This window comes from Podarcis tiliguerta (genome assembly GCF_965153285.1).
Source record: "Podarcis tiliguerta genome assembly, chromosome: 3".
Lineage (NCBI taxonomy): Eukaryota > Metazoa > Chordata > Lepidosauria > Squamata > Lacertidae > Podarcis > Podarcis tiliguerta.
The window spans coordinates 2,512,735-2,536,770 of NC_139536.1; the positions used below are offsets into that span (position 1 = coordinate 2,512,735).

A 24,036-nucleotide genomic window follows, 5' to 3' on the forward strand; every position below is an offset into this window, starting at 1 on the left:
ACAAGAGCAGTCAAGTACAATGTTGCTAGAGTGAACATGTTTACACATGGGGAGGAATGTTTGTCCAGCCAGCAGGTCAACTTCCTCTTTCCTTCTGGGCTGGGACAGACTTCCTCTGCATGGGACTAGAGGTGGGCGTGGCCTCACCTGTGCAGGTAACAAAAGCATAGGACTGGCCGCCATCTCTTTCTCTTTGACTACATGTATCAAAGAAGCAACATCTGCTTAGCCAAAGATGCTCTCTTGGCCTCCAGTCAAGAGAGGACAAAGGGACTGTCTCCTTATGAGATAGTTTCCAAGTGTATGTTACTATTCTAAGCTAAGTCTGCCTTCTGGGATCCATCTGTGAACAGAATGTGAGTGAGTAAACTCTTTTTATACTTTTATAGAAGACTGTGTCGTGTCTTATCTTTTATGAGGGAATAAGGGGGAAATACCAGAACAGTTATTATAGAGGCTTTAGCGAGCCTGAGCTAACGTATCCGCTGTGAGTTTAAAAGGGGGGATGTTACTCTGCTAAATTGTGAACTTGCTAACACAAGTTGGAAAGGCTATAACCAAACAATATATCCTCTCCTGCATCCCTGAACATTCCCACACTAGGCACATCCCAAAAGGAGACATGCCAGTCTCCTTTGAAGCCTAATTTTGGTAGGGGGATGGGAGCCTCTGGGTGACACCAAAGGCCTCTGGGGGCACCACGTTGGGGACCCTTGGGCTAAAGTGTGTTGCTGAACTGGGAATCCTCCTTAATTTCTGAGCTCCGCAATTGCCTGGGTTGTCGAGTGGGAACTTTGCAAATACAACCTGCCCTTTGGGCCTTCAGAGCCAACACAGGCCTGCCTTTGTTTCTATATTTAGAAGTAGTTCTATAAGGCCATATCAGAAAGCATTGGTGTGGTTTACAACATTGCAACATAAAACACCATTAAGAAAAGAACTTGGTTTCCAAAAATGGATGGATATATATATATATAACTGGAGCTTCTAGTTCTGTTCTTAGCGATATGATTTACCGTAAACGGCCCTGAATGTTTTGGAAAAAGTGGGAAGGCATTATGAAAATATTTTAAAATAGCATTTTAGTGATTCTTTTTAAGTACGTATTGAGAGCAAGAATAGCACCCAGGCCACCCTTGCTTTGGAAAGAGGCAGTGTGTTGTAGTGGTCAGAGTGTCAGACTAAGACCTGTGAGACCAGGGTTCGAATTCCCACTTGGCCACAAAGCTCACTGTCTCTCAGCCCAACCTACTTCACAGGATTGTTGTGGGGATGAAATGTCCTCCACCGTGAGCTCCAAGGTGGGATGGAAATGCAATAAACAAACGGATTCCAGGGAATCATAGAATTGTAGCATTGTAGGGACCCCAGGGGGTCATCTAGCCCAACCCCCTGAATGCAGAAAATTTTTTTGTCAATAAACTTTTATTATTTTCTCAACACAGTTTCATACAATACATCAAATTCCATCTATACTTTTAGCTCTGCTGGGCTTATGATTTCCCTCCTTCCCTTCAACAGGTATCCCTTATTTCTTTAAATCGCGTATTTTAAATACTGAGTCTCTTATTTATTACATTGTAGGAGTTATATCAATCCTGCCAGTGTTTTTAAAGTTTTACAATTATCCTTTAAATACACCATAAATTTACTCAACTTTCTATGAATCTCTGGTCGTCCTGGTCCCAAATCTTGCTGGTCAGCTTGGCTAACTCCGAGTAGTTCATTTTCATCTGCCACACCGCAATGCTTGGAATTTCTTGTACGGTAGCTTCCAATTTAGGGCCAACATGGTTTTTGCCGCTGCTGTGGCATACATGAACAGTCTTTGATCCAATTTATTCATCTCTTTTCCCATCAAACCCAGCAAGAAGGCTTCTGGTATTGGGGTGAAAGTATATTTAAAAACTGGTGCTGGAGGAGACTCTTGAGAGTCCCATGAACTGCAAGAAGATCCAAACTCTCCATTCTGAAGGAAATCAGCCCTGAGTGTTCACTGGAAGGACAGATCCTCAAGCTGAGGCTCCAAGACTTTGGCCACCTCACGAGAAGAGAAGACTCCGTGGAAAAGACCCTGATGTTGGGAAAGATGGAGGGCACAAGGAGAAGGAGACGACAGAGGACAAGATGGTTGGACAGTGTTCTCGAAGCTACCAGCATGAGTTTGACCAAACTGCAGGAGGCAGTGGAAGACAGGAGTGCCTGGCGTGCTCTGGTCCAGGGGGTCACGAAGAGGCGGACATGACTAAATGACTAAACAACAACAACAACAAATATTTAAATATTTTCTTTAGTTCGTTATAGATCATCTCCCAAAAGTTCTTAACTTTATCACAAGTCCGCCACATGTGGTAAAAGTCTCCATCAGCCTCCTTGCACTGAATGCAGGAAACTTTTTAGCCGAATCTGGGGCTCGCTGAGATTAAGAGTCTCATGCTTTACTGACTGAGCTATCTGAGTGTCCAGTTCTGCCCCTTCGCTTCAAGTAATTGGAGGAGAGAAGCAAATAGGTGGGGGTGGACTAGATGACTTTATGGGTCCCTTCCAACTCTAATATTCTATGTGAAAAAGGCAAGATAAAAAAAGGAAACTGGTTTTAGATCTGCTCCAATCCGGGAAGGCTTAGGGGATTTGCCAGCTTCCGCATCATCTGGGACTTTGGATTCGCGAGCAGGTTTTAACATACGGTCTCTGAGCCAGAATTAATATCCTAGATCGGGGGGTGGGGGGGAACAGTGGAGTGCGGAAATGGAGTCTGCTTGTGGCTTTCTGGGATCTGCTAATGTTGCTTCTCAGGGGGCTGCCCTGGATGACAATGCCATGTGACAGCCTGATCTGACAGCTGTCTCCCCACTTAGCAAGTCTGCAGGATGTCATGGCTGGTGTGTTTGCACAGCGCAACTCCCCTTCCCCCCCCCCACTGTGATGCTAAACAGCACCTAGTGCTAATTGTGGCATCACCTTCTGAGATGCTTGCCTCTGCTCTGCGAGAGCAAAACACCCTCTTCTCCCTGCCACCTCCCTCTCAGAGTTTGCTTGCTTCTTTATTTCCCTTTATTTCCATTATTAACAACCAAAAAGTACAGTACCAAGCTATTGCATTATTATTATTATTATTATTATTATTATTATTTATTTATACCCTGCACATCTGGCTGGGTTTCCCCATCCACTCTGTGCGGCTTCCAACAGAATTTGTTGTTGTTTAGTCATTTAGTCGTGTCCTCTTCGTGACCCCCTGGACCAGAGCACACCAGGCCCTCCTGTCTTCCACTGCCTCACGCAGTTTGGTCAAACTCATGCTGGTAGCTTCGAGAACACTGTCCCACCATCTCATCCTCTGTCGTCCCCTTCTCCTTGCGCCCTCCATCTTTCCCAACATCAGGGTCTTTTCCAGAGAGTCTTCTCTTCTCATGAGGTGGCCAAAGTCTTGGAGCCTCAGCTTCAGGATCTGTCCTTCCAGTGAGCACTCAGGGCTGGTTTCCTTCAGAATGGAGAGGTTTGATCTTCTTGCAGTCCATGGGACTCTCAAGAGTCTCCTCCAGCACCATAATTCAAAGGCATCCATTCTTCGGCGATCAGCCTTCTATATGGTCCAGCTCTCACTTCCATACATCACTACTGGGAAAACCAGAGCTTTAACTATACGGACCTTTGTTGGCTTGTTTAGCCTCCCTGAGGACGAGAGACACCAGCCTAGCGATTTGCTCTCGCCTCGTGTGCTGATATCATGGTTTGCTGCTGGCTTTGTCGCAAATGCCAGTTTCCGCGGGGCCTTGCCTCTCCCACAGCCGCCTCTCTGCCGCATTCCCATTGCCAATGTCCGTCTCCTTGCCGCGATATCGAAGGCAGCTGCAGGGAGGAGAGACGGGCTTTTTATTTTTTGCTGAGCACTTCTGGGGCAAGAGAGAGAGAGGAACCCAGAACGAAAACTTTCTGTTCTGCAATGCTGGCGCTCCGATTCTCCAAGCAGAATGCTTTCGCGTGGATTAGTCACATTTCATCGAATCATAGCGTTTGAACAAAGATGCTCTAATTGCCGTGCCTGGTGCACTTTCAAGCTTTCCTTTTAGACACCCACTCTTGCTCACTTCATTCTTGGCTCGGGGGAACCTGCTTTGACTCAGGTTTGGCTCTTTCCAGCACTCAGAAAATCCATCCTCAGTCTACATAAATGCAAAGAACTGTAGAATTGAAAGGGTCATCTGGTCCAACACTTCTTTGCCCAGCTGCTGCCAGTTGAGTCTGTCTCTTTTACAGCTTCCTTCTTCCAGCCTTGCAAGTGAGTCATTTCTGTGCATAGCTGTCAACTTACAGATTTGAAAATAAGGGACCAGCAGCCTCGAAAAAAAGGGAGCAGCATCCAAAATAAGGGGTTTTAATCAACCAGCTCCCGAGCCAAAGGCAGAAAGCCCAGCAGCCAAACGAAGCCTCATGTGGTGGTTCCCACAGCGCAGCAATCCGGCAAAGGGGGTGCAGCAAGGAAAACCACCGTCACCTCTCCGCTGAGAAGCGCTGAGCAAAGGCGAGTCCTCAGGCAACGCGGCCGATTTGATTGGCACAAGGCATGCAAGCTCCACCCCCCAGTCGTTCTTAGACTCCTTATTGGGTCTAAGACACAGTTGGAGCCTCCCTCCTCCCTGGCTGGCAGAGGAGCTGCTTCCTTTGAAACCCGGGAAATTTAAGGGGCATCATCAATAAGGGACAGCAGCGGGACACAGCACTGGGATAAGGGACTTTCCCGCAAAATAAGGGACGGTTGACAGCTATGTTTCTGTGGCCTCTGGCTTGTGCAGACTTTTAATATCCAGCTGCCCACAATTTCTTCTGTTCCTCCTCAAAGCCTAAAAATAAAAGACCTTTTACACAATCGGCTCGAGTGTTTACCTGGAATTGGTTCTTATTCACCATAGGCGAGCGAGCAACCTTCTTAGACTCCTGTGTTGATTGCTGCTATAATAGTCTCCGTACAAATTCTCCCGTGTCTCAGTTTCGACTGCCTCATTCCACTTGCTAACCTTCCCTGCCCTTTCCCCTTCTCATTAGGAATAATAAAAGTTCTCTCGTCTGAAAATCCTTTGTGTTTTTTTGGTTCACGTTGCTCAACCTTATTTGTGCTGCTTGTTGTTGTTGTTTAGTCGTGTCCGCCTCTTCGTGACCCCATGGACCAGAGCATGACAGGCACTCCTGTCTTCCACTGCCTCCCGCAGTTTGGTCAAACTCATGCTGGTAGCTTCGAGAACACTGTCCCACCATCTCGTCCTCTGTCGTCCCCTTCTCCTTGTGCCCTCCATCTTTCCCAGCATCAGGGTCTTTTCCAGGGAGTCTTCTCTTCTCATGAGGTGGCCAAAGTATTGGAGCCTCGGCTTCAGGATCTGTCCTTCCAGTGAGCACTCAGGGCTGATTTCCTTCAGAATGGATCGGTTGGATCTTCTTGCAGTCCATGGGACTCTCAAGAGTCTCCTCCAGCACCAGAATTCAAAAGCATCCATTCTTCGGCGATCAGCCTTCTTGATGGTCCAGCTCCCACTTCCATACATCACTACTGGGAAAACCAGAGCTTTAACTATACAGACCTTTGTTGGCAAGGTGATGTCTCTGCTTTTTTGACTGCCTAAGAGCAAGAGCTTCTTGACAGGGGGACAGACTTGCCGAAAAAGCTGGCTGGCTTCCCCTTGCTGGATGATGCACAATTTGTGCAAGAGAGATCAAATCAAATATCCTTTATTAGGCATAGCAAACCACACATTATCAAACAGACACCGTATACAAATTGTGCAAAATATGAGCTCAACATAACAAGGTTTGTCCTGGTCAGAACTTTAACTCCAGAGGAAATCAATTTGCATAAATAATTGCAATACAACACTACCCCATCACCGATCAGTTAAGAACCACTACATCTCTTTATAATGGCCCAGTCTTTTTACATGGACAGCACTCAAAAATTCAGCCACTATTAATGTAATTTGATCATTCCTGTCCGAAATCAGGGTCCTGAACTGTTGGTATCATAGAATTCAGCCTAATAATAATAATAATAATAATAATAATTTATTATTTGTACCCCGCCCATCTGGCTGGGTTTCCCCAGCCACTCTGGGCGGCTTCCATAGAAACCAAAAATACACTAAAATATCATACATTAAAAACTTCCCTGAACAGGGCTGCCTTAAGATGTCTTCTGAATGTCAGGTAGTTATTTATCGCTTTGACATCTGATGGGAGGGCGTTCCACAGGGCGGGCGCCACTACCGAGAAGGCCCTCTGCCTGGTTCCCTGTAGCTTTGTTTCTCGCAATGAGGGAACCGCTGGAAGGCCCTCGGAACTGGACCTCAGCGTCCGGGCAGAACGATGGGGGTGGAGACGCTCCTTCAGGTCTACTGGGCCGAGGCCGTTTAGGGCTTTCAAGGTCAGCACCAACACTTTGAATTGTGCTTGGAAACGTACTGGGAGCCAATGTAGGTCTTTCAAGACCGGTGTTATATGGCCTTGGCGGTCGCTCCCAGTCACCAGTCTAGCTGCCGCATTCTGGATTAGTTGTAGTTTCCTAGTCACTTTCAAAGGTAGCCCCACGTAGAGCGCATTGCAGTAGTCCAAGCGGGAGATAACTAGAGCATGCACCACTCTGGCGAGACAGTCCGCGGGCAGGTAGGGTCTCAGCCTGCATAGTAGATGGGGCTGGTAGACAGCTGCCCTGGATACAGAATTGACCTGCGCCTCCATGGACAGCTGTGACTCCAAAATGACTCCCAAGCTGCACACCTGGCCCTTCAGGGGCACAGTTACCCCATTCAGGAGTACACAAATCTCTACACAAAGGGAGATTTAAATAGAGAGGAGAGCAAGTGCTCTGCTTGTGCAAGAGAGATGCTGAGGTTTTTAATAATAATATTTATTTTTATTTATACCCCGTCCATCTGTCTGGGTTGCCCCAGCCACTCTGGATGGCTTCCAACACACATAAAAATAATAATAAAACATCAAACATTAATAGCAGCAATCTGATGCAATATTAAAAGTCACAATAACTTTAGAATAAGCAACTTATATCAAATAAAGCAATATTCAGTAATCCATTAGACTAGGATTAGGTGAGTGCCAAACTCCATTTTTTGGTGAAACTACAGCTGGAAGGAAGTCCGGGCTCAACGTTCGAGTCCCTTGGGCTAATACGTCCAATCTTCATTCAGACATGAATTTGTCTAATTCTCTTTTAGGCCAGGTTGGTGGCCATTTACTCCCTCCTGTGGCAGGGAGTTCCATAGTTGAATGACGCACTGCACAAAGAGGAACTTTACCTGTCTTGAACCTGCCAACTTTTGGATAACCCGGATAAGGCGGCAGGTCAGCTCTCTCCCGCCTTGCCGGCAAACAAACAAGACAACGCAAAAACACCGAAGCAGAACTTTTGGAGCTGAGGAAATTGATCTAATAGGGGATAATTACAGTAATTCATCTTTAACCGCTGCCAGTCGGGATTGCAACCTTTATTTAGCCGCTTTGATGCCTGCATGAGCCATTAAGGTATTATAATCAACACCATAAATGTATTTTCATGTTCTAAATGAGTCTTGGCAGCTTTGCCAGGCGACATATTCAGCTGATATTCAGAACTGATCAGGAGAAGGAGCCAATTTTTTATTTTTAAAGCCTCTTTAGGGACTGTTTGTTGCCTGGCTGGTACAATTTCAGACTGCAGAGCCAGGGGCAAAGAGGATGGGTCCCGCTTTTGGGTCCCCCCCCCCCCCAAGAAGAGGCTTGGATAGGCGTGGATCTTGTTAAAGCAGAAATCAGAAGGCGCAAGGATAGGATGAGGGAGACTGGCTAGGTCGTGATGTGTGTGGAAAGCATCTAGGTGGCCCCATTGGAGTCTGGGTCTGCTGCCCCTGGCGATGCTGCCACCTGAAGCAGTCACCTCACCTTGCCTCACGGCCCCAAACCATATCACTTTAAACCACCATGGCTCCCACCACCATCAAAGAATCTCTGGAAACGTAGTTTATTAAGAGTGTTGCCCATTGTTAAGAGATTCCCTATTCCCCCCCCCCCCCCCAGAGCTACAATTCCCAGAGTTCTCCAGGAATGCGGATTTTTAAGGACATGGCTGGTGCTGTGATGTTTTCATTGTAATTATTAGGGTGTGTGTGTGTGTGTGTGTGTGTGTGAATGTTTAATTGTTTTTAATGTCCCCCCCCTCCCCCAGTTTTTAGCTGTCTCTATTTTATCTGCAAGCCGCCTTGAGTCTCTGTCAGGGAAAAGACTGGATATAAATTTGTTGTTGTTGTTGTTGTTGTTGTTGTTGTTGTTGTTGTTGTTGTTGTTGTTGTTGTTGTTATTCCCCACCCATCTGGGTGGCTTCCAACAAAAGATTAAAAATACATTAAAATAGGTAAAGGTAAAGGGGCCCCTGACCATTAGGTCCAGTCTGACTCTTGGGTTGCGGCGCTCACCTCGCTTTATTGGCCGAGGGAGCCGGCATACAGCTTCCGGGTCACGTGGCCAGCAGGACTAAGCCGCTTCTGGCGAACCAGAGCAGCGCATGGAAACACCGTTTACCTTTCTGCCAGAGTGGTACCTATTTATCTACTTGCCCTTTGATGTGCTTTCGAACTGCTAGGTTGGCAGGAGCAGGGACCGAGCAACGGGAGCTCACCCCATCGCAGGGATTCGAACTGCCGACCTTCTGATCGGCAGTTCCTAAGGCTCTGTGGTCATTAAAAACTTCCCTAAACAGGGCTGCCTTCAGATGTCTTCTAAAAGTCAGATAGTTGTTTATTTCCTTGACTTCTGATGGGAGGGCGTTCCACAAGTTGGGTGCCACCACCGAGAAGGCCCTCTGCCTGGTTCCCTGTCACCTCACTTCTTGCAGGGAGGGAATTGCCAGAAGGCCCTTGGAGCCGGACCTCTGTGTCTGGGCTGAACGACGGGGGTGCAGATACTTAGCATAATAAGTGATTGTCAAACCTCTTTGAAACGCGTGTCAGTATCCTTAAACTCCTTTCCACAAAGCAGGGTGCTCAACACACAATCCTGGTGGACCTTTATCTTGGCATTGGATGTTGGCTTCACGTTCTTCCATACCCTTTCGGAGAGGAGAGCCATTGCCGTAGGGCCTTGCCAATACGCTGGTCTTAAACTGGGGTGCTCAGAAATGGACACAGCATTCCAGATGTGATCTGTCCAAGGCAGACTAGAGTGGTACCATGACTTCCCTTTATCTGGACACCAGACTTCTGTGGATGCAGCCTAGAATAGCGTTAGCTTTTTTTGCTGCTGCATCACATTGTTGACTGATGTTCAGCTTGTGGTCCACTAAGACCACTAGATTCTTTTCACATGCACTGCCAGATGTCCTCCATCCTTTGTGGAAATGTTCAGGGATGCAGGAGAGGATATATTGTTTGATTATAGCCTTTCCAATTTAGCAGAGTAACATTCCCCTTTTTAAACTTGCAGCGGATGCGTTTGCTCAGGCTCGCTAAAGCCTCTATAATAACTGTTCTGGTATTTCCCCCTTATTCCCTCATAAAAGATAAGACACAACACAGTCTTCTATAAAAGTATAAAAAGGTTTACTCAACACATCATTCTGTTCACAATAGGATCCCAGAAGGCAGACTTATAAAAGTAACATACACCTGGAAACTATCTCATAAGGAAAGAGTCCCTAGGCAGATGTTGCTTCTTCGATGCATGTAGTCAAAGAGAGAGAGATGGCTGCCCTGCCCTGTGCTTTTGTCGTTACCTGCACAGGTGAGGCCACACCCACCTCTAGTCCCATGCAGAGGAAGTCTGTCCCAGCCCAGAAGGAAACAGGAAGTTTACCTGCTGGCTGGACAAACATTCCTCCCCAGGTGTAAACATGTTCACTCTAGGAATGTTGTACTTGACTGCTCTTGTGTTTCACATCCCACATTTGTGCCTCTGATTTTTCCCCCTACGTAAGTGTAGTCCTGCCTGGGGCCGATGGGAATTACAGCCCAACACATTTTGAGGGCGCTAGGTTGGCAAAGGCTGGCTTCCTCGCCACGCGCTCATCATGCTGTTGAAAGATGCTCCATGTGGTTGGAGCTGCTTTCCATGGGTCTTTGTTTCTGAGGGAGGCTGTTCCGCCCGGCAACCTCCCCCCCCCCCCGCCCTGCACAGTGCAAGGAGAAGGGGATGTTTGTTAACTCTGCTTTTTCCTGCCTGCCTTCAATGCAGACTGAGGCAAGGAAGAAGGGCTACCCCTATGCTATCCATATAATCAGTTATCGGTAATCAATATATTCATATATGCTCACACATAATCGGGGCTTACAGTATTTTATAATCCATTTTGAATCAAAGGGAAGCTGTGCCTTAGCTAACTGCATACTGCTTGAAACAGCAAAATTAGGAGCCGACCTTTCCCCTACAAACATCCGTGTACCCTGGACAAGGGGAAGACGTGAATCAGAGATTCTGGTACAAAGTCCCCTCAGATACAGGCTAAATTAATCCACAGAACAGGAAGAGCAAAACCACAAAATCTCCAAACTCCCTGTCCTGTCATAACTAGGGGAGAGGTTAGACAGAGCGTCACCGCAAGCAACGGAAAGCAGAACTAGAACTCTGTGCTTGACCAGGAGCTGGAAGCATGGTAAGGAGCTTGCTAATTGGCTAATTTCGCTGGCGATATCGTGACTGCCTCATGGTTGTCTCATGATCTATGATTTGCTGTGATCTGCTCAGGTATAAAGACCTCTGGATTTCTGACAATCGGGGTCCCAGTTCCTTTTGGAAGAGATTCCAAACTGGGGCCTTATTGCCTGGCAATAAACTTCACCTTCTAATTCTCCATTTGCTGAGTCTGCCTGATCCTTATTTACTCCAAGAGGGTACCAGCTCACGTTCGTTGCTTCAAGACCTCAGGTAGAAAGCAGCATCATTCTTCTGCGCTCCCTGCCCTGATCTTGAAGATCGGCTGGGTGATTAACCTTAAAGCTCTCCTCGTAACCCCCACCTCGCACCCACAACCCAGCCCCCACTGCCAAGACACAAAGAGACCCATTTTTGTATCCTGCCTTCTCAGCATCCCGGTGACTCAGCAGAGACTCTCGTGGCAGCCTGGCAGAAACTGTGCTTTATTTCCGTCTTCTGGGGAGAGCGGTCCCTGGAGATGACAAAGATATTCTCTCTCTCTCTCTCTCTCTCTCTCTCTCTCTCTCTCTCTCTCTCTTTCCTGGCCCAATTCCCAGCAGGTACAAAAAGCCCTGCTATACACCAAGCCAGGTTTTCTCACACCTGCAATTGCATTTCTTAGCTAGGAGCGGCGCATAGCAGAGAACCGGAACCCCCCACCCCCCAATCCCCTGGTCTGTCTCCTGGCATGGGCAAAGAGCATGGCTGATCCTCTTCACGTGGCTGTCTCCATGGCCGACCCTTGCGGCACCAGGCTGGCGTGGTGCGGCAAAGTGGTCCACCTCTCCAGAGGTACATTCCTCCTTCTGTTTTCAGGGTGGATGCTCAAAAGTGCGAGGCTCTGACGTTTGCAGCGAATGGCGCCGGGTTCTTTCTTTCTTTCTCCCGCTATTTCAGTTCCCCTGCAGGGGAAAGAGAGAGGAAAATTGGGTGCACTCTTCCCACCTTGGATCAAATCTATGCTTCCAGGTGAAATAAGCTGCAGAGATACCCTGGAAATGATCTCTTTCAGCTTCTGCCTTCTGGAAGAGGGTGCAAGGTTATAAAGACTAGGGCTAACCGCCTGAGAAAAAGTTTCTATCCAAATGCGATTTTGGTTTTATAATAATAATAATAATAATAATAATAAAATTTATTTATACCCCGCCCATCTGGCTGAGTTTCCCCAGCCACTCTGGTCGGCTTCCAATCAAGTGTTAAAAACAATACAGCATTAAATATTAAAAATTTCCCTAAACAGGGTTGCCTTCAGATGTCTTTTAAAGATAAGATAGCTACTTATTTCCTTCCCATCTGAAGGGAGGGCGTTCCACAGGGTGGGTACCACTACCAAGAAGGCCCTCTGCCTGGTTTCCAGTAACCTCACTTCTCGCAGTGAGGGAACCGCCAGAAGGACCTCAGCGCTGGACTTCAGTGTCCAGGCAGAACGATGGGGGTGGAGACGCTCCTTCAGTTATACTGGGCCGAGGCCGTTTAGGGCTTTAAAGGCCAGCACCAACACTTTTTAAATGCAGTGTAAGGAGTCTCTGTGGGAGTATATTGTATTTTAGTTTTTAGGGGGCTAACCAGGTTGGGATAGCTGGGATAGCAGGCTTATTAGGTTTTGAATGTCTTATGTAGATTTTTTATTTTTTTCAATTTGGTTGTTCTGTATGGGACAATGACATTAAAGATTATCGTATCATATCGTATCGTAACTCCAAGCCTGCCTTCTCCAGGTGGAGGAGTTCCACAGAGCAGGCCCTGCTGGAGAGACCCCAAAATCCTGCTTGCAGGGTTAGTCTTTTAAACCAGGGATGGGGACCTGGGATGCTCCAGCTATTGTCGGACTCTTTTCTGTCCCAGTCAACAAGGTCAGAGACCCTTCCATGTGCTGTTCAGGAGGCAAAAACTATGGCGAGCTTCGAACATGTCCTAAAGACCCATCTATTCCCAGGCTTGTAAGATTCACGATTGAGCTGGATGAGATGTTCTTCAGTGGATCTTGAGTTGGAAACACAAAGCCGTACGCATGGATCAATCACAGGAAGGCAAATCAAAGCCTGGTGAGAATAACTCAAGTGGAAAACTTTTTCATATTCTCCAGTGTGCTAACCTTGCCGTTGTGGCGGCACGGGGTTGCCGTCCTGTGACTGGACTTACGCTACTTGTTTAACGGTTCATTTATCCAGTCAGTATAACGTTTACTGCACATGTAACTTGCTAAGATAGAGTTGTACATTTATCCACTCCATGTTTACAGTATCTCCAGGCTTTGTCTTGCACATGGCACCTTAGTAAGTTTGTTGTTTGAATGGTTACAAGTCTATCTCTATTCTAGTTATGACTCTAGTAAAATTGGTTTTATACTTATAAGCCAGTTTGTGGTGGTGGTGTTTTGTTGTATTATTATTACTGTCACCACATTTGATACTTTGTGTGTATACTTTGTGAGATTCACCACCTTGTCCTGTTTCATCAATATATAACTGAGTGTTTTATCAATGGCTTCTCTGTTTTACTGATCAGTTTCTTTGTATTGTTGGCTTTTAATGTTGTACATGCATCTTGCGTTTTTAAATCGTCTAGCTGCGTTTTACGTAAACTGCTATGGGATTTTGCAGGTTAAGCGGCATATAAATGTTATGGATGATGTTGATGAAAGTTAGAACAAGGGCTTTGGCACCAAGCAGGCTAGATGGGTCGGTAGTAAGGCTTGGTGATATATGGTTTTCAACATCACAATAGATCACCAGCTAAACATCGCGATATCCTGATATATCAGGATGTCTGAAATAAGAATGGAGCTGGTTTTCAACTTTGTGATAGATCACCAGCTAAACATCATGGTATACTGATATAGAATTGTAGAGTTGGAAGGGACCCGAGGAATGCACAACCCCCTGCAATGCACAAATATATATCACAAATAAGGATGGAGCTATGAAGAGACTATGAGAGTTTTTACTTTCTTGGGCTCCATGATCACTGCAGATGGTGACAGCAGTCACGAAATTAAAAAACGCCTGCTTCTTGGGAGAAAAGCAATGACAAACCTAGACAGCATCTTAAAAAGCAGAGACATCACCTTGCCAACAAAGGTCCGTATAGTTAAAGCTCTGGTTTTCCCAGTAGTGATGTATGGAAGTGAGAGCTGGACCATAAAGAAGGCTGATCGCCGAAGAATGGATGCTTTTGATTTCTGGTGCTGGAGGAGACTCTTGAGTGTCCCATGGACTGCAAGAAGATCAAACGCATCCATTCTTAAGGAAATCGGCCCTGAGTGCTCACAGGAAGGACAGATCCTGAAGCTGAGGCTCCAAGACTTTGGCCACCTCCTGAGAAGAGAAGACTCCCTGGAAAAGACCCTGATGTTGGGAAAGAAGGAGGGCACAAGGAGAAGGGGATGACAGAGGATGAGATGGTGGGACAGTGTTCTCGAAGCTACCAGCATGAGTTTGCCCAAACTGCGGGAGGCAGTGGAAGACAGGAGGGCCTGGCATGCTCTGGTCCAGGGGGCCACGAAGAGACGGACACGACTAAAGAACAATAATGTGAAGAGGCATTGGTAGGCTCCACAGCTTTTCCCACCTTGTGATTTTTGCATAGCACACAATCATCATGATTCTGAATATATTGCCAGGTCAAAAATTATGAAACCAATATCACGATATGGACTTTAAACCGGTTTTGGGCAATCTATCAATATATCGCAGAGCCCTAGTCTGTAGGGTGGGGGTCACAGCCCCCCTCCTGATTCAGTCCAGGAGCATAACACCCGCCTCTCGGCTTGCTTCTGCAAAGCTTCCAGCAGCGCGAAGCCTCTCTAAGCTTCCATTAAGCAAATCATCTCGGAGAAGTTAACTGACGGTACAGACTCCATCTGTTCTTGACGGAAACCTGTTTGCAGTGCGTGTTCTAAGCCAAACCTGGCTGTGTTTACATCTCTGCCAAAGGAAGAACAAGAAAGAGATTCAGGTTCTGTAGCTAAGTGATTGCTGGGAGGTTCAGCAGTTCTGCGCCTCTTAAAGGGGAAATTCGCACTCAGGGCCTTTTCCGTGGTTTTTAAGAATCGACAGATGGTGGGGGCTGCCTCGCTCTGCGGGAGGCCCCTTTCTTTGTCAAAGCAGAGGAGGAAAAGGGATCTGCTTCTGTCTGCAGGGATTTGGGTCTAGATGGGGAAAGCGGGGGGGGGGGGGAGTTTGTCATTGGAAGAGAAAAAAACAAAACCAGCCTCTTAATGAGCCCCAACGGGACTGGCGAGGGAGCAATGTGTCTTGCCAGGTTGATGGCTTTGTGTGGGGAGAATGGAGGACACCTCTCTCGATAGGTACAAATCCCAACCTCCCTGGGCAGGAAGGTGTAAGGACATGAGAAGGTGTAAGGACATGAGAAGAGCCTGCTGGGTCAGGCCAATGCCCCCTCTAGTCCAGCCTCCTGGCCAACATGAGCCAACAGTGTGATGTGGCAGCTTAAAAAACCAATGCAATTCTGGGCTGCATCAATAGGAGTATAGCATCTAGATCAAGGGAAGTAATAGTGCCACTGTATTCTGCTCTGGTCAGACCTCACCTGGAGTACTGTGTCCAGTTCTGGGCACCGCAGTTCAAGAAGGACACTGACAAACTGGAACGCATCCAGAGGAGGGCAACCAAAATGGTCAAAGGCCTGGAAACGATGCCTTATGAGGAACGGCTAAGGGAGCTGGGCATGTTTAGCCTGGAGAAGAGGTTAAGGGGTGATATGATAGCCATGTTCAAATATATAAAAGGATGTCACATAGAGGAGGGAGAAAGGTTGTTTTCTGCTGCTCCAGAGAAGCGGACACGGAGCAATGGATCCAAACTACAAGAAAGAAGATTCCACCTAAACATTAGGAAGAACTTCCTGACAGTGAGAGCTGTTCGACAGTGGAATTTGCTGCCAAGGAGTGTGGTGGAGTCTCCATCTTTGGAGGTCTTTAAGCAGAGGCTTGACAACCATATGTCAGGAGTGCTCTGATGGTGTTTCCTGCTTGGCAGGGGGTTGGACTCGATGGCCCCTGTGGTCTCTTCCAACTCTATGATTCTATGATTCTAAGGTGCCTGTGGGAAACCAGCAAGCAGGATTCGAAGACACTCCCTTCTGTGATTTCCAGCAACTAATATTCAGAATCGATTGTGAAGGGCAGAACAGAGCCATCATACAGGGATAGCCAAGACATCACATCTTGGGGCTAGTTACCCCTCTGTTGAGGATGCGGGTGGCGTTGTGGTCTAAACTACTGAGCCTCTTGGGCTGGCCGATCGGAAGGTCGGTGGTTCGAATCCCCGAGACGGAGTGAGCTCCAATTGCTCTGTCCCAGCTCCTGCCAACCTAGCAGTTCAAAAGCACACCAGTGCAAGTAGATAAAGAGGTACCACTGCAGCAGGAAGGTAAACGGCGTTTCTGTGTGCTCTGGTTTCCGTCACAGTATCCCGTTGCACCAGAAGCAGTTTAGTCCTGCTGGCCACATAACCCAGGAAGCTGTCTGTGGACAAACGCCGGCTCTCTCGGCCTGAAAGCGAGATGAGTGCCACAACCCCATAGTCACCTTTGGCTGGACTTCACCTTTCACCTTAAGCTCTGGGTAGCCAAACACAGACAGTCTCACAAATTCATGTGTGGGACAAATTCCAGATGGGACATCCTATGAGGCTGAAATAGATTGTAATGGATTGTTTGGGTCACTTCAGCACCAGATAGAAAAATAAAGAAGAGGCTCTCATCTGCCCCGCCCTGCCCTGTCCTGACCTTTCACCTCCCACCCCCCCTCAAATACACGCATTTGGAGAGAATCCCTAACTTGGTATCTGAACAAGTGTGCATGCAAACGAAAACTTATACCCAGAACAAACTTAAAAGGTAAAGGGAGCTCACCCCATCGTGGGGATTCGAACCGCTGTCCTTCCGATCGATCAGCAAGCCCTAGGCTCAGTGGTTTAGACCCCAGCGCCACCCATGTCCTAGAACAAACTCAGTTGGTCTCTAAGGTGCTACTGGACAATTTTTATTTTTTTATTTCGACTGCGTCAGACGAACAAGGCTACCTACCTGAATCTTGGCAGAGAAGGAGAGAGAGAAGACCTGAAATACAAAACAAAACTAGCATTATCCTGTACAGTGGTACCTCGGGTTAAGTACTTAATTTGTTCCGGAGGTCCATTCTTAACCTGAAACTGTTCTTAACCTGAAGCACCACTTTAGCTAATGGGGCCTCCTGCTGCCGCCGTGCCGCCGAAGCACGATTTCTGTTCTCATCCTGAAGCAAAGTTCTGAACCCGAGGTACTATTTCTGGGTTAGCGGAGTCTGCAACCTGAAGCGTCTGTAACATGAAGCGCCTGTAACCCGAGGTACCACTGTATTTCATAAACTGAAAATCTGGACACAAAATTTTTTTTAGGGGGGGGGTGGGAGCGGTTTGGCTAAAGTTGTTGAGCTTTGACATAGGACTGCCAAAGTGAGCATGGATAAAAGCTGTGCCCTGCCGGCTGCTGTGGAAAGCAGAGACCTAGCCGGGAGGCGAGAGGTCTGCTTTGCAAAGGAGCATCTTGCCGGCCATTGGCACAGCGTATCACAGCCTGGGCTGGGCCGGGCTTGCTGACGGCTCCTCTCCCGTCTCCATCTCGAGTTGGCTCAAGTCTTTGTCACGGAGACAAAGGGCTGGACTTTGGCTGTCGCCAGATCCATGATCCCGGCGGAGCAGATGGAGGCCGCAAGTAAACCGGGGCTGGGAGGTTGGAAACGCTGCGCTGAATTTCTTTTGGGGGGGGGGTCTTTCTTTTGCATAGACCTCCCTTCGCCTTTTCCTCCTGGGTTTTGCTTCTTTAAAATTGTCTCCTTGCAGCTCTTGGTGTCTCTCACTGAGAAGAGAGCGCGTCTGGCAATGGTTGGGGACACTTTTCCTCTGTGGGACGTGGGCAAGGGATGTAAAAAGGTGCATGGCGGGGCATGATCCGCTGGGGGTGGGTCTTGCCCCGCTCCTACTCATCGGTAACGGACTGGATGAGGGTGAACTGTGGAAAGCAGAACGGGGATTCGCCTGAAGAATCAGTTTTGTAGTTTGGATGCATAGCTGTCAACTTTCCCCCCCTTTTTAAAGGGAAATTCCCTTATTCCGAATAGGATTCCTCGCGAGAAAAGGGAAAAGTTGACTGTGATGTGATCCTGGACTCAGCTGTGAGCCTGGATGCCCAGGTCTCTGCAGTTGCCAGGAGTGCATTTTATAGAGTTGGAAGGGACCCTGCGAGATCATTTAGTCCAACCCCCTGCAATGAAGAAATATGCAGCTGTCCCACACGGGGAATCGAACCTGCAACCTTGGCGTTATCAGCACCGTGCTCTTATCAACTGAGCTATCTATTCCCACAATTAAAGCTAGCGTTTTATTCTGAAAGGCCTTTGGGGAAACTGACTTTTTTTAAGGGAAGGGCTCTTGAATAGAGCAATGCTGTTGTTTATTCCCAATATTTGCTTTTATTATCCTGCATTTTAGAGGGTTGGAATAGAAAACCAATGGGGTCCCTAACAACAATTTGATTTTTATTAAATTGTTTTATATAGTGTTTTAACTCTATTACAGTTTCATTGCTTTCTTAACGATTCTCTTTTATATGCTTTTAGCTCTTTGCATTTTGTGGGGCTTGCTTTAATTTGTGCAAGCCACCTTGAGTCCCGTTCCAGGAAGAAGGCAGGATAGAAAATAATAGTAGTCTGAGCAGGGCTTCTGCAGGAAAATCTCCCAGCGGATGGTGCCTTGCAAACCCTGCAGGTTTTGAGATAGGCACTTAATTTACAAGTGGGTTGTTGTAACAGTGCAAGTGGGGTTCTCTGTGTATGGTTTGCAACTTTAATCCAGTTTAAATGAGAAGAGAAAGTATCGACTGGTATTTTGATGTAAACCCCCCCCCCTCCAAACTTGCTTGCATGACGAATAAAGACCTTACAATAAGCAGCTGACTAAAAGGGACGCGGGTGGTGCTGTGGGTGAAACCACAGAGCCTAGGACTTGCCGATCAGAAGGTCGGCGGTTCTAATCCCCGCGACGGGGTGAGCTCCCGTTGCTCGGTCCCTGCTCCTGCCAACCTAGCAGTTCGAAAGCACGACAAAGTGCAAGTAGATAAATAGGTACCGCTCTGGCGGGAAGGTAAACAGCGTTTCCATGCGCTGCTCTGGTTCGCCAGAAACGCCATAGTCATGCTGGCCACATGACCCGGAAGCTGTATGCTGGTTCCCTCGGTCTATAAAGCGAGATGAGTGCTGCAACCCCAGAGTTGGCCACGACTGGACCTAATGGTCAGGGGTCCCTTTACCTTTACTAATCCCCATGTTACACTCATACATCATGGTTACATTATGAAAGGGGAGGTCTGGTGGCAGTAATATGAGCATCCTGGACCCTGCCCCATGGTTCCCCTTGCCCTCCACCAAACACCCATCAAGTGGAATAAAAGAGATATTTACATTTCCCTGTTTCCCAGCCAAGTTCATCCCACCCTTTTGGTATTTCTGGAATGGCTAACTGTCTGGCACTCAGGTACCAGGATGCCAGGGATTATCCCTCAGGCAGAGGGGCTGCTGAGTAGCTGAGCTCACATGTCTATATGAATTTCTGAAGTTTTCCCAGTGAGCCAGTGCATAGAGACATTTATCAGTGAATTCTTACATTTGGCATCGTGCAGCAGACGCCCTTTGAATAGGCAGGAATAAACTGTGATGAAGTGGGGACAAATCACAAAAGTCACAAAAGTGATTGTGCTGGTTTTGGTAGTGGGGCTGCATGTGCATGATATCTGCTGGAGGGGCAACCCACCCCCAACCTGTACATAAATTCCTGCAACAGGGGAGAGGAGGGCTTTTGTGGTCAAATCCTGCTTGGAGTTTTCCCGCCGGCATCCGGTCAGCCACTGTTGGAAGGGGCTGCTGATCTAGATGGGCCATTGGCCTGATCCAGCAGGCTCTCCTTATGCCCTGTGGTCGCTAAGAATGGAACCTGCAGCTTCAGTGGCAGTCTAGCTTGAAAAAAACCTTTGCTCCTCATCGGTGAGTTTCCTGGAAGCCCCTGTTCAGAGTTCAGGATCCTGAGCTAGCCAGAACGGATCTGGCAAAGCGATGGATGGAGCGAAGCTTTTCTTTTTCAGCCATCTGTATCTTTTTATTCATTTAAAGAAAGGGGGGGATGTTTAGCTCAGGGATGGGCCGTGTTGTGAAGATTAATCAGTTAATGTATGCAAAGTGTGCTGAACACGGAGAGGATGAGATGAAAGCAAGGTCTTATTATGCAAATATCCTCCTTGGCAAGGCGCCAGTTTCTTCATTCTCCTCCTTTCTCCCCCCCCCCCCCTTGGGGGAATCCTTCCCTGCCCCTCGGAGGAAGGAATAAAGCAATCTGTCAGCCTCCATCCCCGCCCCCCACAGCCTGGCATATTACCCCACAAGGAAGGGTCCGTGGTTCCCTTTTGCCCCGCAGCGGTATCAGCTTGGTGGGCCGCCTGTGCTTTGGATCATAGAATCATAGAGTTGGAAGAGACCACAAGGGTCATCGAGTCCAACCCCCTGCCAAGCAGGAAACACCATCAGAGCACTCCTGACATATGGTTGTCAAGCCTCTGCTTAAAGACCTCCAAAGAAGGAGACTCCACCACACTCCTTGGCAGCAAATTCCACTGTCGAACAACTCTTACTGTCAGGAAGTTCTTCCTAATGTTTAGGTGGAATCTTCTTTCTTGTAGTTTGGATCCATTGCTCCGTGTCCGCTTCTCTGGAGCAGCAGAAAACAACCTTTCTCCCTCCTCTAGGTGACATCCTTTTATATATTTGAACATGGCTATCATATCACCCCTTAACCTCCTCTTCTCCAGGCTAAACATGCCCAGCTCCCTTAGCTGTTCCTCATAAGGCATCGTTTCCAGGCCTTTGACCATTTTGGTTGCCCTCCTCTGGACACGTTCCAGTTTGTCAGTGTCCTTCTTGAACTGTGGTGCCCAGAACTGGACACAGTACTCCAGGTGAGGTCTGACCAGAGCAGAATACAGTGGCACTATTACTTCCCTTGATCTAGATGCTATGCTCCTATTGATGCAGCCCAGAATTGCATTGGCTTTTTTAGCTGCCGCGTCACACTGTTGGATGGGGAAGAAGAGGAGAGACATTAAAGTCTGTTGCATCATTCATTTCTGGCGCAAATTTCAGGCAGAGGCCGCAGGGATTTAGGGAGTGAATTTGTGGGGGGATTTAAAACGAATTTGCCTCTGGTGAGGGGTGGGTGGCGAGCCTTGGCTGCATGTTGTTGTAAACAAAAATTGCCCTTTTTTCCCTTATGGGGTATCCAAGAGCCCATATAGAGTCCTTACGTAGGTTCCCTATTGGTAGGAGAAAATAACAGAGGCCAATCAGAGAATATTGAGAAACAATGCAGCTAGTAAGCCTGATCTTTATTGATCTGTTGCAACAGGGTGCTCCCTTCACCCGCAGGAAAGGAGGAGGAACCCAGAACAATGACGGGCAAGGCCTTATATGGACTTTTGAAATTGCCACCCTGTAGATCAAGAGCACCCCCAGATACATCATACCTACATCACAGAAAGGGCGGTTTACAACAGAAATCAGAGTGCATTGTTTACCTCCTGTCTGGCAGGTTATCTGATTGTCTTTCCTGATAGTCACCCATTATTTGCGTGCCTTTCCTGATAGTCTGTCACCCATTAAAATGCTTATTACTCAATTCCTGAGACAATGGGGAGGCTCTCTGACCCCCCCCCCCCTTGCAGGGAAAACATTTGATCAGTTTGGGAGCCAAAAATGGTTTCAGGTCGGTCTTCCTGTGCTGATCTATGTACATGCTTGGTTGGTACACTTATGAACATTACCATATATCTAAGACCTCAAAATTCCTATCACAGTGTTGAAGTGTCTGGAGGTGTGAATGTGTGAGGGGGCTGGCAAGATCTCGCAGGAGAATCTCTCTGGGCTGCTGTGTGAAGCTCTCCCTCCCTCTCTCAGTATGGAGAGTCCATATTGGCACCATGTCAACCATCTGCCAGGTAACTCCTCTTCCGTGGTGGATCTGGCCCCCTAGAAACTCAGGGGCGCCCCAGAACAGCAGCTAGCTGAGGAGAAGCCTGAACCCCCAGAAGAGACTGCCAGGGACCCCTCCCTACAGAAGGGGAACTCTGCATTTTAACAGATTTGATTTTTGTATTGCTTTAATTCCATTAGAGCTTGATTGCTTTTTAACAACCATCTTCTGTACGGGTTTAGCTCTTTGTGTTCGGTCTGAGTTGTTTTAATCTGCATAAGCTGCCTTGAGTAGTAATAATAATAATAATCTTTTTGCACGTGCATCTGGGAGTGATTCCGGCTGAATCAATGGGATTTGTTCTGAGCAAGTAGATCTGAATTGGAGAGTTGGAAGGGACCCCGAGGATCATCTAGTCCAACATGCTGCATGGTGCTCAGACCCACGTCCCTGAGATTAAGAATCTCATGGTCTACCAACTGAGCTTTCTCAGCTCAGAGCATTCTGTTACCGGAAAAATCTGAGGGCTCCCTTGGACAAAAAGTAAATACACCAACCAGAGTAAATTGGAGCAAATCAGCAGCCTGTAGGCTTGGCCTTTATTGTACTGTTGCAGCAGGGTATTCCCCTCACTCGCAGGAGAGAGGAAAAGACACAGAAAAATGGTGTGCAAGACCTTATAAAAACTTTTGAAATTCCCCTCCTCTAGGTCAAGCCCACCCCCAGAAACATCATGCATACATTACAGAAAGGAGGGGTTGAGGGAGGAGTTGTAGTGGTAACCTGAGTGTCCTGTCACCTGGCTGGTTCCCTTCTACCCCTCCCCATGAGTCATTTTCTGAAGACAAAAGGTTGTCGCAGTTTCCTGTCCCCTGAGGGAAGATCTGTTCATTGTCCTTTGTTCCAGTCCATGCTGAATCCACTCCCATATGCATGTTCTTTGTGATCTTGATTGTCTTCTGTCTGGGATCATCAGGGTTGGCATAGCAACTGGGCAGGGCTCCTGTGGATGTGCTGGTATGGTGAAGGGATTATGGCACCCTGTATCAAACCTTCCCCATTTTGTAGTCTTTCCTTCATGGAGTAAAATAAAAGTGGAACAGTGCAACTCCGATGTATGGTTGATTTTCTATGAATTTATAACAGAAGTGTAGCGTATGTAGTGTGTGAGTGTGTGTGAAGTTTGTACAAACTGAATGATGGGGGGGGGGGTTTCCTGCTACAATTCGGACCTGGATTTCTGGAGCTCATCATGTTTTCACATTAGAAATGGGATCAACTTAACATTAGTCTGGCATCTGCGATAATGAGGCGGCTTTAAGAGATCATGAGAGGCGAGATTCTGTTGTGGATAGGAATGGAGAATTCATTAGGAGGTTAGGTGCAAGGCACTTTGTGTTGAAGGAGAAGAATCAATTGCGCACTTTGAGGAAGGAGCCAGAGGCGAGGGGGAGAAGTTTAGAGTAATTGTGCCGATCAATCATGGGAGGGGGGAAATATTGAACCAGGCAACAGCAATTGCAGAGGCTGCAATTCAATGCAGAGGACTCAAACCTTCATGTTGTTGTTTAGTCATTTAGTCATGTCCGACTCTTCGTGACCCCCTAGACCAGAGCACACCAGGCACTCCTGTCTTCCACTGCCTCCCGCAGTTCATTCAAATTCACGCTGGTAGCTTCGAGAACACTGTCCCACCATCTCGTCCTCTGTTGTCCCCGTCTCCTTGTGCCCTCCATCTTTCCCAACATCAGGGTCTTTTCCAGGGAGTCTTCTCTTCTCATGAGGTGGCCAAAGTATTGGAGCCTCAGCCTCAGGATCTGTCCTTCCAGTGAGCACTCAGGGCTGATTTCCTTCAGAATGGAGAGGTTGGATCTTCTTGCAGTCCATGGGACTCTCAAGAGTCTCCTCCAGCACCATAATTCAAAAGCATCCATTCTTCGGCGATCAGCCTTCTTGATGGTCCAGCTCTCACTTCCATACATCACTACTGGGAAAACCATAGCTTTTACTATACGGACCTTTGTTGGCAAGGTGATGTCTCTGCTTTTAAGACGCTGTCTAGCTTTGTCATCACTTTTCTCCCAAGAAGCAGGCATCTTTTAATTTTGTGACTGCTGTCACCATCTGCAGTGATCATGGAGCCCAAGAAAGTAAAATCTCTCACTGCCTCCATTTCTTCCTTCTTAAAACCACCCATTTCAATGGACTTAAGCCCACTCTTTGCTATATTAGGCCGTGACCTGAAGGGCAGAGGGAATTAGATCAGAGCCTGGAGACCATCTGTGGTCCTCCAGGGTTTGCTGGGACTACAACTCCCATCAGGCCCTGGTGCTGATGGAATAGCAGCCCAGCAAAT

At 47.5% G+C, this 24,036-nt stretch overlaps 1 protein-coding gene across 9 annotated transcripts in view; it reads left to right on the forward strand.

Annotated features, from left to right (window-relative positions):
- EFR3B (EFR3 homolog B) overlaps positions 1 to 24,036 on the forward strand; it is a 124,669-nt gene that overhangs the window by 34,695 nt on the left and 65,938 nt on the right. The window contains exon 1 of one of the 9 annotated variants that reach the window (XM_083432575.1): positions 17,308 to 17,382. The exons of the other annotated variants lie outside the window; for them this stretch is intronic. Within the exon in view, the coding sequence (XP_083288701.1) occupies positions 17,352 to 17,382 (31 nt within the window). The 5' untranslated portion in view covers positions 17,308 to 17,351. Of the gene's footprint in view, positions 1 to 17,307; positions 17,383 to 24,036 lie in introns of those variants that run through there. 9 annotated transcript variants of the gene reach the window in all.